The sequence below is a fragment of the Salvelinus alpinus genome, chromosome 13, assembly GCF_045679555.1.
Source record: "Salvelinus alpinus chromosome 13, SLU_Salpinus.1, whole genome shotgun sequence".
Classification (NCBI taxonomy): domain Eukaryota; kingdom Metazoa; phylum Chordata; class Actinopteri; order Salmoniformes; family Salmonidae; genus Salvelinus; species Salvelinus alpinus.
In genome coordinates, this window is record NC_092098.1 from 16,041,258 (window position 1) to 16,059,731 (window position 18,474).

The 18,474-nt window shown below is 42.1% G+C and overlaps 1 protein-coding gene across 2 annotated transcripts; it reads right to left on the minus strand.

Moving 5' to 3' along the window:
- Nucleotides 1-1,546: 1,546 nt before the first annotated feature.
- On the minus strand, nt 1,547-17,393 carry LOC139537192 (PHD finger protein 12-like). 2 transcript variants are annotated; one of them, XM_071338229.1, is made up of 14 exons: nt 17,222-17,393; nt 16,598-16,777; nt 16,058-16,239; nt 14,790-14,862; nt 11,241-11,791; nt 5,992-6,124; nt 5,726-5,890; nt 5,419-5,577; nt 4,504-5,305; nt 4,249-4,395; nt 3,912-4,010; nt 3,704-3,786; nt 3,378-3,516; nt 1,547-3,211 (listed from the first exon to the last, which is right to left on the minus strand). In XM_071338229.1, exons 2-14 carry the CDS (start codon nt 16,661-16,663, stop codon nt 2,823-2,825), a joined length of 2,988 nt encoding a protein of 995 aa, XP_071194330.1. In that variant the 5' UTR covers nt 16,664-16,777; nt 17,222-17,393; the 3' UTR covers nt 1,547-2,822. The 2 variants fall into 2 exon arrangements, with proteins under 2 accessions (XP_071194330.1, XP_071194329.1); XM_071338228.1 differs by having other exon boundaries at nt 16,598-17,393.
- Between the last annotated feature and the right edge of the window lie 1,081 nt (nt 17,394-18,474).

Sequence of the window (18,474 nt, forward strand, 5' to 3'; positions counted from 1 at the left end):
TCTTAAGTATTCACCCCCCCCTAGGATTTCTTCACATTTTATTGTTACAAAGTGGGATTAAAATGGATTTAATTGTCATTATCTTAATCAATGGTCTACACATAATAGTCTGTAATGTCAAAGTGGAATAAAAGATCAAACATTTTAAAAATAAAACACTAATATACCTTGATTAGATTAGTATTCACCCCCCTTAGTCAATACATGTTAGAATCACCTTTGGCAGTGATTACAGCTGTAAGTCTCTAAGAGCTTTGCACCCCTGGATTGTGCAGAATTTACCCATTATTCTTTTCAAAATTCAAGCTCTGTCCAGGTGTTGGAGTTCATAGCTAGACAGCCATTTTCAAGTTTTGCCATAGATTTTCAAGCAGATTTAAGTAAAAACTGTAACTTAACCACTCCAAGCATTGTCTTCTAAGTTGATAAGCAACTCCAGTTAAGATTTGGCCTTGTGTTGTTGTTGTTCTGCTGAAATGTGAATTCCCCTCCCTGTGTCCCAGACTGAAGAGGGTTTTCCTCTAGGACTTAGCCTGTGCTTAACGTCATCTTGTTTCTTTTCATCCTGAAAAACTCCCCAGTCTTTGCCAATGTCAAGCATACCCATACAATGCAGTATTACTTTAGTGCCTTGTTGCATACAGGATGCATGTTTTGGAATATTTTTATATTTCTTTTCACTCTGTCATTTAGGTCATCACTGTAGTCACTACAATGTTGTGGATCCATCTCAGTTTTCTCCCATCACAGCCATTGGACTCTGTAGCTGTTTTAAAATCACCAATGGCCTCATGTTGACATCCCTGAGCAGTTTCCTTCCTGTCCTGCAGCTCAGAAGGACAACTGTATCTTTGATGTGTCTGGGTGGTTTAATACATCTTCACCATGCTTACAGACATGCTCCAGAACTTTGGCAACTAGTATTTTTTAAACCTCCCACTTTGGGCTGGTGTCAATGTGTAGGTCATACATGCATAATTGATGACCAGAAGGAATCTTACCACAATTAGCCATGAAATCCCTAGTTTGAAAGTGACTGTTTCCTGGAAGCTGTGCTGCAACATTTTCCCCCACCTGGACCAGCCCCCTAGCAATTCTAGTTTCAGCCCCTTACCATTTGAATGGCAGCTAGCAAGATGCACCCAGCAGAGCGGGAAAGAGTGCAATGACATGGTGCACATATCTGCATGTGACTAGTTCAGGGACCACTTTTGGCTTGTGAGTGCTACAGTACTTTTTGTATACAAAAGTATCTCTTTAAAGAGATATTCAATGTTTGATTTGTTATAGCTAGCCATCTATCAATCACTGCACTTCTTTGAGGCTTTTGAAAAGCTCCCTTGTCTGTGTAGTTGAAATTCAATACTTGACTGAAGGACCTTGCATGGGGGACAGAGGAAGGGGTAGTCATTCAAAATCATGTCAACTCCTATTATTTCACACAGTGAGCCCATGTAACTTGTTAAGCCAAAATGTACTCCTGAACTAATTTATGCTTGCCAAAACAAAAGGGGGTGAATAGTTATGCAACAACTATATTTTAGTTATTTCATTTATTTGTAGAATTTTATTTTTCACTGACATGAAGCATCTTGTGTAGATCAATGACCAAAAAAATAGAATTAAATCAATTTCAATCCTACTTTGTAACGCAACAAAAATCTGAAAAAAATTCCAAAAGGGATGAACACGTATGATACCCACTGTATTCCATATAATAGAGTTACACTATGAGGAGTATAATGACAACAAGGTGTCTATTATGTACAGTTCAGGCATCAGGTCTTACAGAAGGAATGTATAGGTCTAAAAAGTGCCTAAAATGGCCACTTTCATGATAGAAAATAAAAAAAGGTGATACAAAAATGTAAAAAACATGTCAAACATCCTTCCTCCCAATGTGAGAATTGCCAGAACAATCGGATACCAAAAATATTTTCGGGCTATGCTGGCATGGAATCGCCCAATTGGTTGTTAGCAACGAATGAAATGACAGAAGCCACGGTGTTCACTGACGCTTAAAAGTCTTTAGGTATTTACAGTGACAGACAAGAAACCAAGTCAAAGTTGCTTTGTATTTACAGAGTACATGACAAAGTTCAGATAAATTATTTCTAAAAACAGACACTATTGAAAAGAAACTGGACTAAAACTTTTGAAAAGTACGGCACAAAATTCACATGAAGCACTGGAAAGATTTAAAAGCCAAAATGGCCATAATTGAAGATTGCATACAGAATCCTATGCTTCCCTTGTTCTATGTTAAAATGATTCTTAATCATGTATATTTTGTGTGTGTGTGTGTATTTCAACACACACAACAATGTATACAACATGTATGTATAAGCATGGATGTGTACACATATGTTTGAATATAGTGCTACTGTAGTGCAATAGTAGCAAAACAAACATCTGAACACAACTACATTTTCAGATACAGTACACAAACTAAACTTATAAAAAGTAAATAAAGTTGCATTTTCAGAGAAAAAAAAAAGTTTATGCCATCATTACTGGCAAAAATAGAATGATTGGAGTTCTTTACAAGTATGCTGGAAACCTGGTGATGTTTTCATTTCTTCACATAATGTCAACAATAAACCATCCCCTTTTTCAAAGCCAATTCAAAATCTTTCAGAAAATTGTCCAGTTACAAAAAATAACAATACAAATTGTATGTGCAACTTGCCCACAAAATCTGAGACTGAAAAATACTTCATTTCATGCAAATGTATGAACATCAAAAAAGCTCTCTCTTTTTGATGCAGTATACAAGTATAGCTGCTGAGGCTGGTTCTTCTTGCTGAGGGGACATGATTGGGCTAGGGGACAGGGTTAGGGTGCAGCACTGGCACTTGGTGGAGCTGGGAGGTGGACGTGTGCTTGTCAGAGGGTTCTGTTCCCTCCTGGCACTGGGGGGTGGCAGTGGTGGTAGTTGGGTTGTTAAGGGTTTCCTTTTTGGGCTGCTTGCAGGCAAACTCTGTAATACTGAAGACAAACTGCATGCAGCCCAGCTTGACGAAGCTGCCGTGGTGGAGCAGGGCAGTGCCCTCCCAGCCTGCCCCACTGCCCCCGATCAGACTGGAGCTGCTGGCCTTGCAGTCGCAGCAGGGGCTAGAAGGAGTCACCTGACACTGACTCATCACCCCCTCCTCTAGCACCATGGGCTCCCCTGCCCCTTCCTCTTCCTGCTTCCTCCTCTTGCAGCGCTCTGCGGGTTACAAGCATTACAAAACACTCAGACCTTTGAATACCATCACCTGCCTCTGCTTTAACAACATTAGGAAACATGGCATGTCAGAGCATGGTCCTTTATCAGAGGTAAATGTTAATTCCTTCCTGTTTCTATAGAAGGCCATGAGAGGAGCTCCACTCACTGATAATGTTCTGCACTTTGGAGACCAGGCTGCTGGAGGGGCTGGGCCCAGTCTTCTCAGAGAAGTCACAGGAGTACAGCACATTGTCCACCGTTGTCCCATGTTCACTGTAGTTGAGGAGCTCATATTGCTTGGTGTTCTGATCAAGGCAAGAGCAGTTACAGAATGAAATATTTAATTCACAGAGCAGCTTCTAAAACAAATCCCTGAAGCAAGAAAAAATAGATATCAAATGTATTTATACTGTATTTCTTCACAGTTCACAACTTATTGTAAAATGTATTCCAAAACCAAGTACATGTTTAAATGTGAAATGACCCACTCACCTCATCATAGAAGATGCAGGCATGTTTTCCTGAAACGTAATTACAATGACCATAGTTTGTAAGGCACACATCCATGTCAGCACCTGCAAATAACAAGACATAACCTCAAGTCAGCAAAATCTGCCAGGGGTGGAAGACACCTTTACATGAATAGAAGGTCCTGTGATTGGGTCATGTTGTGTTATTTGGGATTGGGAGTGAATCGTACCAGTTCCTATGTACAGGCTTCTGTAGCACATACGGACAGCTCCTCCTTTCCCAGTCAAAGGATAAAACACAGCCCTGGCCTGGATATCCTTGTTTTGTGCTGAGAAAGAAAATAACACATTCTCTTCCTCACAATGCTGCAATATACAGAGCAGTCAAATGTAACAATACAGGTTAAACTAAGGGATGATTTTACAAACATGAAAGGGGGATAGAAGTAATGGACATCAATATAAATGGACAGAATAATAAGAGTGAAGATGGTAAGGTTAGTGAGGGAATGGACAGTGAGTCAGAAATATAGGGAATACAAAATGGTGATGATAATGAAATCTTACCTTCTGTAGGCTGGGGTTGTGGAACAGGAGGTAGGCTGATACAGCTGCTCTGTGGAGGGGAAGGGGCTTTAGGCCCAAACAGCTGCTGGATCCTCTGCCAGGCCAGGAGTTCAATGAACTTCTCATCCAGACTACTCATCTGAATCTCTGAAAATAATCATGTTGTTAGCAAAAAGAGAATCAATTCAGTTAGTGTGGATCCAACTTTTCCTCACCAATCTAAAATGTGTCTTACTAAAATCAGGTGAGACTTACCACCATGGCAGTCTGCCACAGCCTTCAGACGGCTGGACAGGTCTCCCATAGAGAAAGAGCAGGGGAGCAGAGAACCACTCCTGGTGGTCACAGCATCACGACTGACTTTCCCATCTGCTGGTGGGGTGGAGCCCAGGTTGGTCATCCCCTTGATCTGGTATGGTGCTCTGGGTGGAGTGAGGGCACAGGACCCCACGGTGCTGCTGCTACTGGTTAGAGCAGGGCCCTGTGTGCCTGGGGAGGGTCTGTGAGGTGGAGAGGGGCCTCTGAGGTCTGGTTTGAAGGGACAGGTGGATGAGGAGGCCGTCCCTTCACAGGGTCTTAAGAGGGTGTTCTCGGTCTTGACCACAGCTTTACCAGTGTGGTTGGTTAACTCCGGGCTGGAAGTTGCTGGTGTCTGAGGACCAGGCCTATCAGGACCTGAGGGCTCTCTCAGCTTGTGGAGGTTGTCCTGTCTGCAGGCCTCTGGACTCCCATTGGTCCAAGACAGCTGCTCCTCCAGGGGACCGTTAACATTACTGGGCCCACAGTTGTGACAAGGCTTCTCTGTACACATGCTACACTTCCCTTCCTTGAGTGCAGGCACCCCCTGGGGGCAAACTGCTGCACTGTCAACTTTAGGCTTGGAGGCTGGCGACTCTGTCCGGTTAGAAGTGCACACAGCACTGCCCTCCTCTGCTGTGACACAGGGTTTGATGTCAGCCATGTCCATTTTCCCAGAGTCCCATTCGGACGACAGCTTCTGCTTGGCTGACAGATGTCTCACTATGCTGCACTGGAGTGTGATGACGTCTCTGAGCCACTAGGAGACAACACAGGAAAACAGAACACATTCAATCAGTATTAAAGATGTGGGATTTGTTTACTCTCATGAGACATTGTATATCACTGCTGGGTAACACGCCAGTTACCAACCTCCTGTTGCTCATCTTCACTGGTTAAGTGCTGAGAGGGTGTAAAGTGCTGCTGAGGGGGTTCTGAACTGCTGTTACAGACCAGCTCCCCGTTGCGGATCCCTGCCGGGGCAATCATGGCCGGGGGACACTTGTACTGGGACTTTATAGAATCAGGGACCTGTCGAGAGACACACACACACACACAAGATGTGTCTAGTTACAAGATGTGACAACAGTGAGCACAGTGGTGTGTTACATGTCACCTCATCTGACAGAGGAAGCACTGTTGTAACCCACAGTAGTAGTACAGGGACTAGCAGGCTGACCTTGAGGGTTTTCTTCAGCTGTGTGTGGGCTCCTCGGCGGACGGGGGTGTTGAGACGATGCACCCGCTGCAGGAAGTCCACCTTGACGGCATGCTGGGACATCCTGTCCTGAAACTGGTCAAACAGTTGGCAGCGACCGCTCAACGGCAGGCTCCTCTGCTTCAGCTGGAAGGGGCCCAATCAGGTCAATACCATTAAAACAACATCAACACGTTTTCAATACGTAGATGTGTGTGACCATAAAAAAAAAGCTTTAGCTTACTTACCACCATGTGTTCTATGTGATTGGGACACATCCACTTGCCCACAGGCATGGCAGTAAGAGGGGGGTCCAGACAGTCCATGTGGAACAGGAGGGGGCAATAGTCACACTGGATTAATGGTGCCAACCTGCAGCTCCTACAACACAGAATCACAAAAACACAGGTTAGATTTATGACTGAAACAAATAAACTGCTAAATATCCTCAAAATAGAGCTAGGGGTAGTCTGCTCTAATGGTTTAGTGGAAAGAGGGGATAACTTGAAGGCCAGAGACGAATGGATTTCCAACCCACACTAGCTAGGTTTCCATCCAAATGGCGTGGAGTGTGAGGTGGAGCTCTCGGGCTCCGAGCCCTGGGAGTCGTCCTCCACGTCTAGCATGTCATCATCCATGTCGTTCATGCGAATATTCTAAAATATGCATAAAGAAAATATGTACATTTTCCCTGCAGTGGGGTTTCCACCAAACCGACTTGTTGCAGATAAAAAACAGCACTTGATAGAAACGGAAAATTAAATTGCGTGCGTTAAGTTTTCATGTACCGAATAAAAATCTACAAAAAGGTCAATGTGTTTCCATCGCATTTTCAACTCTACTGATAGTTGGGTCACAGAAACTGTTGCGTTAAAATAGCAAAATGTGCCTATTCTGGTCTTGGTACATGTGCTCTAGCCGACAGCTGGCAGATAGTGTGTGTAGCTAGTCAACATGACGACATCATTATGGATAAGAGCGAGAAAATGTGGACTTGTCAATTGGCAGTCAAGCATCGATGATCATGTCACCTTGATATTTATTGGAAAGGAGCATCAAGCTCATAACATGCACTTTCAACACCCTGTGAAGTTCATCACAACTTCATTCATATGTAGCCTAATAAACTGCATGGTTTCCTGAGTCGTAGTGGAAGGATCACACACACACATCATTGCGACTCCTAGTTTTCTTCGATATGATATCAGCATTTTCGCATGAAGGCATTTCCACCGCCATTTCTCACATAATACATTTACAGACAACAAAAAAATGGCCCACTATGTCAAATTAACAAATTCTCTTGGCATTTATAAAATTATACCAAAACTTCCTGTTTCCATCACAGCTGCCGTGATTTTTATTTTATACGGAGTGACTTTACTTGCATGAAAACTGTGGATGGAAATGTGGTTACTGTCTGGAATCCTGGCAGAGTCACTGTCTGTGGCAGAGACCCTAAGCCAAGCCCCATCATTCCAGAATATATAAAATTCTCAGTGAGATAGTTTGAATTCCCCTTTCTCTCTGGCCAGCCCTGTGGTTGTGCATTCTGTGGTATTCCTGACATAGCCAAGGCTCTGATGCCAGCTCATAGAGGCACTCTAGAGTGTGGTAAAATAACACATAAAAACAAAACTACAGAACATTTTGGTGCCTCGCTGAAATAAACATCAGGACAAACTCTACAACCCCTCTAAAGAATATAAAAAAATAAGATGGTCTGTCAGTCAAGCATTTTTTTTTTTATATATCTCCCCAGAAAAAAGAAAGAAAAAAACCACCTCAAAAACACATGTACAGTGCATTCAGAAAGTATTAAGACCACTTGACCGTTTCCACATTTTGTTATGTTATAGCATTATTCAAAAATTGATTAAATAAAACTTCTCAATCTACACACAATACCCCATAATGACAAAGAGAAAACAGGTGTTCAGAAATGTTTGCCATTTGATTAAAAATAGAAAAAAACAGTAATACCTTATGTAAATAAGTATTCAGACCCTTTGCTATGAGACTAAAAATTGAGCTCAGGTGCATCCTGTTTCCATTACCTCTTGTCACTATAGGGGGTGCTGTTTCCACTTTGGAAAATATCGTCTCCAAATTAAACTGCCTCATACTCAATTCTTGCTCGTACAATATGCATATTATTATTACTATTGGATAGAAAACAATCTCTAGTTTCTAAAACAGTTTGAATTATGTCTGTGGGTGAACCAGAACTCTTTCTGCAGCGAAATTCATGACAGGAACTGCGAAGGTCTGAAAACGAGGCTCTGTTCTCAGATCAGTTTAAAGCTCTGTATGTATCCTATGGGTCGACATGAACTGCACCCGCCTTCCCCTGGATGTCAGTAACCAATGAGAATTGGAATGGAGTTTCTACGTAGATCTCAGACCTTATAAAAGGCCAAGGAACGAAGGGAGCTCTCTTTTCGACGTTCGTCATTACGCAAAGCAAGACCTCAGGATGGCATTTTGAAACGCTCAGTTATCGGCCTTAGATATATCCGTCTGTAATTTAATTCGATATAGGTGTTAGAAACATCATAACGAAGTTATTTTAAACCGAGTTATATCAGTTTATGCGAGTATATTGCTATTTTTGGAATTTCCTTAGTATTGCGTTTTGAACATTTGGGCATGTTGTGGCCACATAGCTATTGTTAGCTGCTAATTCCGAAGTTGAAGACGACGTTTTACAACCAAGCAACGATTCTTTTGGACAAAGGACAACTTGCCCAAGATTCTGATGGAAGCTCGTCCAAAAGTAAGAGCTATTTATGATGTTATTCCGTATTTATGTGGAAAAATGTAAACGGATTTGTCCGCCATTATTGCGGCACTAGTCTGGCTGTAACGCACACTGTATGTCTAGTAACGTTAATTTTAAAAATCTAACTCAGCGGTTGCATTAATAACTAATGCATCTTTCATTTGCTGTCCAACCTGTATTTTTTAGTCAAGTTTACGATTATTTATTGATTAGATTAGGTGCCTTTCCAAGATGGCGCCGGCCAGAATGCATGAACTGTTGCTACTGATCACATTGTATAACCACGATGTGCTGCTAAATATGCACATTTTCGAACAAAACCTATATGCATTGTGTAATATGATGTTACAGGACTGTCATCTGATGAAGTATATCAAGGTTAGTCAAAAATTATATATCTTTTGCTGGATTGTTACGATCGCTAACCTGTGCTGCTGGTAAATTGCTTGTGTTTCTGGCTATTGTGCTAAGCTAATATAATGCTATATTGTGTTTTCGCTGTAAAACACTTAAAATCTGACATATTGGCTGGATTCACAAGATGTTGGGCTTTCATTTGCTGTACGCTGTGTATTTTTCAGAAATGTTTTAAGATGAGTAATTAGGTATTTGACGTTGGTCTCTGTAATTATTCTGGCAGCTTCGGCACTATTTCAGATTGCAGCTGCAATGTAGAACTGTGATTTATACCTGAAATATGCAAATTTTTCTAAAAAAACATATGCTATACAATAAATATGTTATCAGACTGTCATCTTATGAAGTTGTTTCTAGGTTAGTGGCTATATATATCTTTATTTGGTCGAAATTGTGATAGCTACCCATGCTGGAAAAAAATGGTGGAGTAAAAAAAGTGGTGTCTTTTGCTAACGTGGTTAGCTAATAGATTTATATATTGTGTCTTCACTGTAAAACATTTTAAAAATCAGAAATGATGGCTGGATTCACAAGATGTGTATCTTTCATCTGGTGTCTTGGACTTGTGATTTAATGATATTTAGATGCTAGTATTTACTTGTGACGCTATGCTAGTCAGCTTTTTTACTGATGGGGGTGCTCCCGGATCCGGGTTTGGGAGGAATTAGAGGTTAATCATCCTTGAGATGTTTCTCCAACTTGATTGGAGTCCACCTGTGGTAAATTCAAATGACTGGGAAAGGCACACACCGGTCTATATAAGGTCCCACAGTTGATAGTGCATGTCAGAGCAAAAACCAAGCCATGAGGTCAAAGGAATTGTCCGTAGAGCTCCGAGACAGGATTGTGTCGAGGCACAGATCTGGGGAAGGGTACCAAAATATTTCTGCAGCATTGAAGGTCCCCAAGAACACAGTGGCCTCCATCATTCTTAAATGAATGAAGTTTGGAACAACCAAGACTCTTCCTAGAGCTAAACTGAGCAATCGGGGGAGAATCAGGTCAGGGAGGTGAACAAGAACCCGATGGACACTGACAGAGCTCCAGAGTTTCTCTGTGGAGATGGGAGAACCTTTGAGAAGGACAACCAGCTCTGCAACACTTCACCAATCGGACCTTTATGGTAGTGGCCAGACAGAAGCCACTCTTCAGTAAAAGGCACATGACAGCCCGCTTGAAATTTGCCAAAGGGCACCTAAAGGACTCTCAGACCATGAGAAACAAGATTCTCTGGTCTGATGAAACCAAGACTGAACTTTTTGGCCTGAAGGCCAAGTGTCACATCTGGAAGAAACCTGGCACCATGCTGTAGGGATGTTTTTCAGCAGCAGGGGCTGGGAAACTAGTCAGGATCGAGGGAAAGATGAACGGAGCAAAGTATAGAGAGATCATTGATGAAGAGTGCTCTGGACTTCAGACTGGGGCAAAGGTTCACCTTCCAACAGGACAACAACCCTAAGCACACAGCCAAGACAAAGCAGGAGTGGCTTCGGGACAAGTCTATGAATGTCCTCGAGTGGCCCCAGCCAGAGCCCAGACTTGAACCCGATCAAACATCTCTGGAGAGACATGAAAATAGCTGTACAGCGACACTCCCCATCCAACCTGACAGAGCTTGAGAGGATCTGCAGAGAAGAATGGGAGAAACTCCCCAAATACAGGTGTGCCAAGCTTGTAGCATCATACCCAATTAGACTCGAGGCTGTAACCACTGCCAATGGTGCTTCAACAAAGTACTGAGTAAAGGGTCTGAATACTTATTTAAAATGTGATATTTCAGTTTATTATTTATACATTTGCAAAAATGTCTTAACCTGTTTTTGCTTTGTCATTATGGGGTATTGTGTGTAAATTGATGAGGGGGAAAAACGATTTAATCAATTTTAGAATAAGGTTATAATGTAATTTTTTGGGGCAAAAGGTCAGAACTTCTGAATGCACTGTATATACATGTATATAGCGCCCCTTCTGTGCACTTACGGTATACACATGTACCGTACAGAAACAGTATGATATTTGAAAATGTTAATATCACCCAACAGTAGTATACTGTATATTTTCATAGTAAACTATGCAATAATTTATGCCTTTTAAATGAGCGTCAAAACAGCTGTGAAATAATGTGTGATCTGCATATAACTGGATAACGTATCTCCTTTCCGGATTTGTTCTCAAAGCCTAGTAATGTATGTAACATCTGGTGCCAAAAAATCCCAGTTAGCCTACACAAAAACATTTAGATTATTAAAAGGCACTGATATTTGGTTATTAAAACATTTGCCTTGCTGTTGTCCGTACCTGCCACAGGGATAGCAGACCTTCACCGGTAGTGGGACCAGCCCATTGTGGTCCAGCTCATGCTGCAGTCGCTTCACATTCTTCCCAGTCATCTCATCTCTCCTCCTTTTTTTACTGGTTCCTGGAAGTGCAGTTGTGCAGGTGAGCTCATTGGGAAGCTGGAACTGCGTGGGGTTCCTCTCCATGGCTGCTGCTATCAGAAGATCAAAGGGCCTCTTGAGGTGTGGGGTGGAGCTCTCGGGCTCTGAGCCCTGCGAGTCGTCCTCCACGTCTAGCATGTCATCATCCATGTCGTTCTGCTCCGAGGGCGTGGCGGTGTCTGTGGAGGCGGTGGAGGTTGGGGTGTTGGGTCTACTACTGGGCCTCCTCTCCAGGAGACGGACCTGGGCCACAGCTGCAGCTCTCAGGCCTGTGGTGCCTCCTACTGCAGCCGTGGGGTCCAGCCTCAGGGTGCCTGGGGCCAGCTCTAACTCTGCTGCAGGAGAGGGAGACTGCTTAGACAGCTGGCGGTCCAGCAGACCATTTATCTGCTCCTTCTTTAGCTCCCGCTTCTATGACACAAGAAACAACGTGTTAACAGTCTGAACAGCCCTGATTAAACCAGTCTCACCAAACTATTTTAGAATTTTATTAGGATCCCCATCAGCCGACGCCAATGGCGGCAGCTAGTCTTACTAGTGTCCAACGTATAACGAAAATTACATTACATACCAAAGACTTAACACAGCCATGCAATCTCTATAGACAAACATTGGTAGTAGAATGGCCTTACTGAAGAGCTCAGTAACTTTTTAACGTGGCACCGTCATAGGATGCCAACTTTCCAAAAAGTCAGTTTGTCAAATTTCTGCCCCGGTCAACTGTATGTGCTGTTATTGTGAAGTGGAAACATCTAGGAGCAACAACAGCTCAGCTGCGAAGTGGTAGGCCACACAAGCACACAGAACAGGCCAGCCGGGTGCTGAAGCGCGTAAAAAAATAACCTGTCCTCGGTTGCAACACTCACTAAAGAGATCCAAACTGCCTCTGGAAGCAACGGCAGCACAAGATCTATTCATCGGGAGAGTCATTGAATGGGTTTCTATGGCCGAGCAGCCGCACACAAGCCTAAGCTCACCATGCACAATGCCAATCGCCGGCTGGAGTGGTGTAAAGTTCGCCACTATTGGTCTTTGGAGCAGTGGAAACATTCTCTGGAGTGATGAATCACGCTTCACAATCTGGTAGTCTGGACTAATCTGGGTTTGGCAGATGCCAGGAGAACGCTACCTGCCTGAATGCATACTGCCAACTGTAAAGTTTGGTGGAGGAGGAATTATAGTCTGGGGCTGTTTAATTTTTTGGGCTGGACCTGTTAGTTCCAGTGAAGGGAAATCTTAACGCTACAGCATATGACATTCTAGACGATTATGTGTTTCCAGCTTCTTGGAAACAGTTTGGGGAAGGACTTTTCCTGTTTCAGCATGACAATGCTCCTGTGCACAAAACGAGGTCCATACAGATTTTTTCTCTTCTTCGAGATTGGTGTGGAAAAACATGACTGGCCTGCACAGAGCCCTGACCTCAACCCCATCGAACACCTTTGGTATGAATTGGAACGCCGACTCCGAGCTAGGCCTAATCGCCCAACATCAGTGCCTGACCTCACTTATGCATGTGGCTGAATGTAAACAAGTCCCTGCAGCTGTGTTCCAACTAGAGGTCGACCGATTAATCAGAATGGCCGATTAATCGGGGCCGATTTCAAGTTTTCATAACAATCGGAAATTGGTATTTTTGGGCGCAGATTCTTTTTTTAGACCTTTATTTAATCCTTATTTAACTTGGCAAGTCAGTTAAGAACACATTCTTATTTTCAATGACGGCCTAGGAACGCTCTGCCTCGTTCAGGGGCAGAACGACAGATTTTTAACCTTGTCAGCTCGGGGGATCCAATCTTGCAACCTTACAGTTAACTAGTCCAATGCTCTAACACCTGATTACATTGCACTCCACGAGGAGCCTGCCTGTTACACGAATGCAGTAAGCTAAGGTAAATTGCTAGCTAGTATTAAACTTATCTTATAAAAAACAATCAATCAATCACTGTCATTGCTCCAATGTGTACTTAACCATAAACATCAATGCCTTTCTTAAAATCAATACACAAGTATATCTTTTTAAACCTGCATATTTAGCTAAAAGAAATCCAGGTTAGCAGGCAATATTAACCAGGTGAAATTGTGTCATTTCTCTTGCGTTCATTGCACACAGAGTCAGGGTATATGCAACAGTTTGGGCCGCCTGGCTCTTTGCGAACTAATTTGCCAGAATTGTACGTAATTATGACATAATATTGAAGGTTGTGCAATGTAACAGGAATATTTAGACTCATGGATGCCACCCGTTAGATAAAATACGGAACGGAAAAATCATTTTGTTTTCGAGGTGATAGTTTCCGGATTAGTCAAAGGTATATGGTTTAGAAAGAAATAGTCGACTCGTTATAATTCCTGTAATAACTTGCGTCTGAACTTGAAAGGGGTTCCTTCGTTATTTTACCGTTCATGTCTTCCATAGAGAATGTCTTGATCTACTTCAAATAAGGTCTGTGTTTCGTGCAGGCTTAAACCGCCTCGACGTTTTGATACCCTTGTAAATCTCACTAGGATAAGGTAACGTTTGTCAACATATTTTCATAAATCCACTCTACAAAAAAAATGATCTTCGCTTATATTTAGCCAATATTGATCAGAGTTACCTTGTCCTATGGATATCTACACAGTTATAAAATTGGCACGGTGGTGTTAGCCTACACGAAACACAGACCTTATTTTAAGTGAATCTAAAAATATCCTATGGAATAAATGAAGGAACCGCTTTTCAGATTTTGCTAGAAGGTGTCATGGGAATTATGACTCGCACTTTGGTCGTCAATTCTTACCATGCCCATTATTAAAATAGGATTTCCTGCATATAGAAATTACAGTTTTCGTTTTCAACATTCATCACAGGTAACTTAAACTCTATTTTTATTCAAACAGTTGAGAGTATTTGTCTCCTAAGCAGACTCTTCAGTATCATTGTCACTTCAGAGCTGTGTGTGTGTGTATTTATGTATTATATTAAGTTAAAATAAAAGTGTTCATTGTTCATTCAGTATTGTTGCAATTGTCATTATTACAAAAATGTGTGTGTATGATATATATATATATATAATTTTTTTAATTTATTTAAACAAGTCGGCATCGGCTTTTTTTGTCCTCCAATAATCGGTATCGGCGTTGAAAAATCATAATCGGTCGACCTCTAGTTCCAACATCTTGTGGAAAGCCTTCCCAGAATAGTAGAGGCTCTTATAGCAGCAAAGGGGGGGGACCAACTCCGTATTATGTCCATGATATTGGAATGAGATGTCGACGAGCAGCTGTCCACATACTTTTGGTCATGTAGTGTACATGACAGTACATACACACAAAAAGTAGGTCACATATCCAAATGACGGAAGCAGTCAACACCTCACAAACAAAAGGTTATTCCTTCCCATGTTTTAACACAGATTTGACTCACCTTCCTACGCACCATGCAGCGATGACACATCCAGTCTCCAGGGGGCAGCATCTCCTTACTCAGGGGTGGGTTGCTGCAGGGAGTTCAACGCAAATCAGCAATTCATAACGTCCAATGCCCTCAATGTAACCTGGTTTACAAGTTCCAGAGGTATGGCGTTGAGGCTATTTTCCTACATTGAAATAACTGTGGAAATGCTAGAGACCTGTAGCTGATGAAAGCCAGTGGAGAGGGAATTAATTCAAAGGGCTCTTTTTGGGCAGAGTGCCAAGGTCCCTGGGCACAGTCTCACAGTTCCGTGGCAAAGGTATGTGTTGAATCTATTGAAAATGCTGTTGGTCCAAAACCAACATGGATTCATTCAAGCTTTCCAAGAAAGACCGACTGCAGTGATGTAAAAAGAGGAGCACTACCATAATAAATAAACAATTCACTTTCCTCAGCAAAAACCTTTCATGCTCTATGAAACCGTTGAGGCAACAATCCAAGGGCATTGATAACACTATCCTAGAAGCAAAATAATTTAAAAAATTAACTCTGTCGAACTGTAGTCCAGGCTAAGAGTAGAAAGGCCCTGGTAGGTGCTTCATGACACCAAACAGCAGCCCTGGTCTGCTCAGCCCACTGTCCCAGCAGCACATGCCATGGTTAATGATTATTTATACCGTCAATGAGGCAGCACACTGCACAGTCAGGTTCCCTGAGCTCCTCATTGCCTCAGCAGAAAGCTCAACTAAACCTCGCCAACATCTGCAAGCTCATTAAATACTGGAAATGGCTGTTAGGAGAGGAGTAAGTGGTGTGTGGACTAGAGAATGAGCTAAATGTATGCCAGAAATATGTCTTCATTGACTGAAGAGAAGCATGGCTAAGTAGCTGAAACATGGCAGTAGCTAAGTGCAGATTTTAGTGCAGACATGTCTTCTGCACAGAAAATGGTCAACACACGCTACAGTAGTTATATACAAGAACAAAGCTACAGAGTTTTAACATGTAGACCCAACCAATAGGGTGGCAGAATAAACACCATGTAGACCTAACCAATAGGGTGGCAGAATACACATGTCTCACCGTGTTGAAAAACTGAGCTACAGCGCCACAATGTGGCAACTATTGTGCATTAGATTAGCTGACAATAGCAGGAGTTTGTCTGTCAGTAGTCAACTGCTTCCCACAAAGTTAAGTCAACCACAAATACTGCCTTGCACATTGGTAGGAACACTGGGAAGTCATTACTGTAAATGGAAAGATATCAATCATAAACATACCAGCACTGTAGATGAAAGGCTGCGGGACAATGATCACAACAGAGGAGGTCGCCTCCCTCTCTGCAACTGTCACAGGTGTCGTGATTCGTCGCTCTCCCCGCTCTCCGTGCGTTTTTATCTGGTTTCCGACCTCTTTTTTCTCCATCTTCAGACTTGGGAGGCGCGAGCAATGCTTGTATTTGCTACAAAGTATCAGCAAACGAGTACAGGGATACATCTGATTATCTGCATTGTTGCACAGTATCTACTGTAGTGTCAAGTCTGCCACACAACAAACCAATTTAATGAGCTAGCTACAAAGTAACACCTTCAGTCAATGGTTTGACTTGATACTTTTTGATGACATGCCTTCTGGCAGAGGTTAGCTAGAGAGAGCAATGGCGTCCTGTAGAGTTAGCTAGAGAGCTAGCTACAAACGTTGCACTGCCACTGGGCCCTAACCAACTACCTAGCAAGCTTCTACTAGAAACAAAAAAAGAGAACAAAAAACGTATAACGTTAGTTATTTTCTCATCATGATAGTAATAGTAAAGGCTTTACCTGCATAAGACCACCAGAAGTGTCAAGATCGTAGACAATCGTTGGGGTCTCCATTTTATCCCACATTCAAACACAGCCGAAGTGAGCAAGCAAGCAGCTCTGTTTGACGAATACTTCAAGCAATGTCTGACAAGAGGCGATATCCTCACTGTCAGCAGATTATTTCCCAAACAACGCTGTCTTGAAAAAAATAAACAAGTTCCTACTGGTTAGTGTGCTAATTGTTAGTTAAATGGAGAACACACGGTTGTTCCCATGAAGATCCAACGCCTCCCTTCAGTTCAAATACGAAGTCCTTTCTTCATGAAATCCTTGGCTTAGCTAACTAACGTTAGCATGGTTGTCCTTAATAGTTTCCCTTCTGCTTCGTTGTCCCAACTGTGTAATGCAAAAATATAAAACAGTACTTCTCTTGTTGCCAAATTGGAGAAAAGATAAGGTACAATACCACAGATATTTGGCTTTTGGACTTACTACTGAGGCCTAGCTTTGTACATGATGGTGCTTGTCCCTACGCCGGTGGTTGAAGCTAACGTTAGCTATGATGCTGTTTATAGAGGCAGAGGCATATCTGTTCCCTTCCATATTAAATACGGCTATAAAATAACACAGTATCTCACATACCTGACATATACTTGCAAATAGATGAAGTACTGTCCTTGTATACGGGTAAAAACAGTGCCGAAACTGTAGAAAGCTAAATGGTTATTGTTGTTGTGAAGAAACACTAGCTAGCTTGCTAAGCATCATCCCTGATACTGCTTCCTTCAGCCTCACCATGGAGTTGGCGCAAATTTACGTAGAACGTTTTGAGCATGCGCTCTATAACCGCGCTCTCATCTTGGTAGAGGCAAAAATGGGCGTTTCGGGTAGCAGCTTGAGCTTTGGGTACAAATAACACGATAACCTAGAACATAATAACAAATATTGTCATCCGTGGAAAATAATCGTCATAAATCATATCAGGAATGTGGTTGTTCTGTTAGTGTGAACAATGATTGCAAGCTTATTGACTTTGGCAACTGTAACTGGCCAGAAAACAAACGACTCCTAATTCCCTTGTTCCAATAGTAAATCTGCATCCTTCTATTTGTCCTTCTGACGAGGGAGGCGCGTCCTTCTGACGAGGGAGGCGCGAGTCTAGGCCCAGTATAAATTCCAGTCAATCTTCCTATTGACTATTCCCAGAAATCCTCATGAAGGTGTTGCCCTTTTCAATTTTAATTAAGGTAAATCATGGAATAAATTAGAAATGGACCAATTATATTCATGAGGATTTATTTAAATTGGTGAAAATGATCATTTCCAAAAAGTCCTGGAGCTCTTGATTTAAGTGGGCCTACATTCAGTAATCTGTCCCAACAATCTTCTAAAATGTATTTTCCCTACCTCTATTCACTCACAGTTACAGAGAGAAATCTGAAAATGGGCAGCCCTAATAGCGTTAGTTTACTCACCTTACCTGCAGTGGCGATTTTAGCACGTAAATCAAATCAAATCAAATTTTATTAGTCACATACACATGGTTAGCAGATGTTAATGCGAGTGTAGCGAAATGCTTGTGCTTCTAGTTCCGACAATGCAGTAATAACCAACAGTAATCTAACCTAACAATTCCACACTACTACCTTACACACACACACAAGTGTAAAGGGATAAAGAATATGTACATAAAGATATATGGATGAGTGGTGGTACAGAACGGCATGGCAGATGCAGTAGATGGTATAGAGTACGGTATATACATATGAGATGAGTACTGTAGGGTATGTAAACATAAAGTGGCATAGTTTAAAGTGGCTAGTGGTACATGTATTGCATAAAGATGGCAAGATGCAGTAGATGATATAGAGTACAGTATATATACATATGAGATG

What these genes read in the sequence shown, in the direction of transcription:
- LOC139537192 (XM_071338229.1), bottom strand. Translation starts at nt 16,663, where the DNA reads ATGTGGGATAAAATGGAGACCCCAACGATTGTCTACGATCTTGACACT. An exon ending in GCCTTTCATCTACAGTGCTG is followed by an intron (nt 14,863 to 16,057) that starts GTATGTTTATGA and finishes AACTCCCTGCAG; the next exon opens with CAACCCACCCCTGAGTAAGG. An exon ending in CCTGCATCTTCTATGATGAG is followed by an intron (nt 3,517 to 3,703) that starts GTGAGTGGGTCA and finishes TGCCTTGATCAG; the next exon opens with AACACCAAGCAATATGAGCT.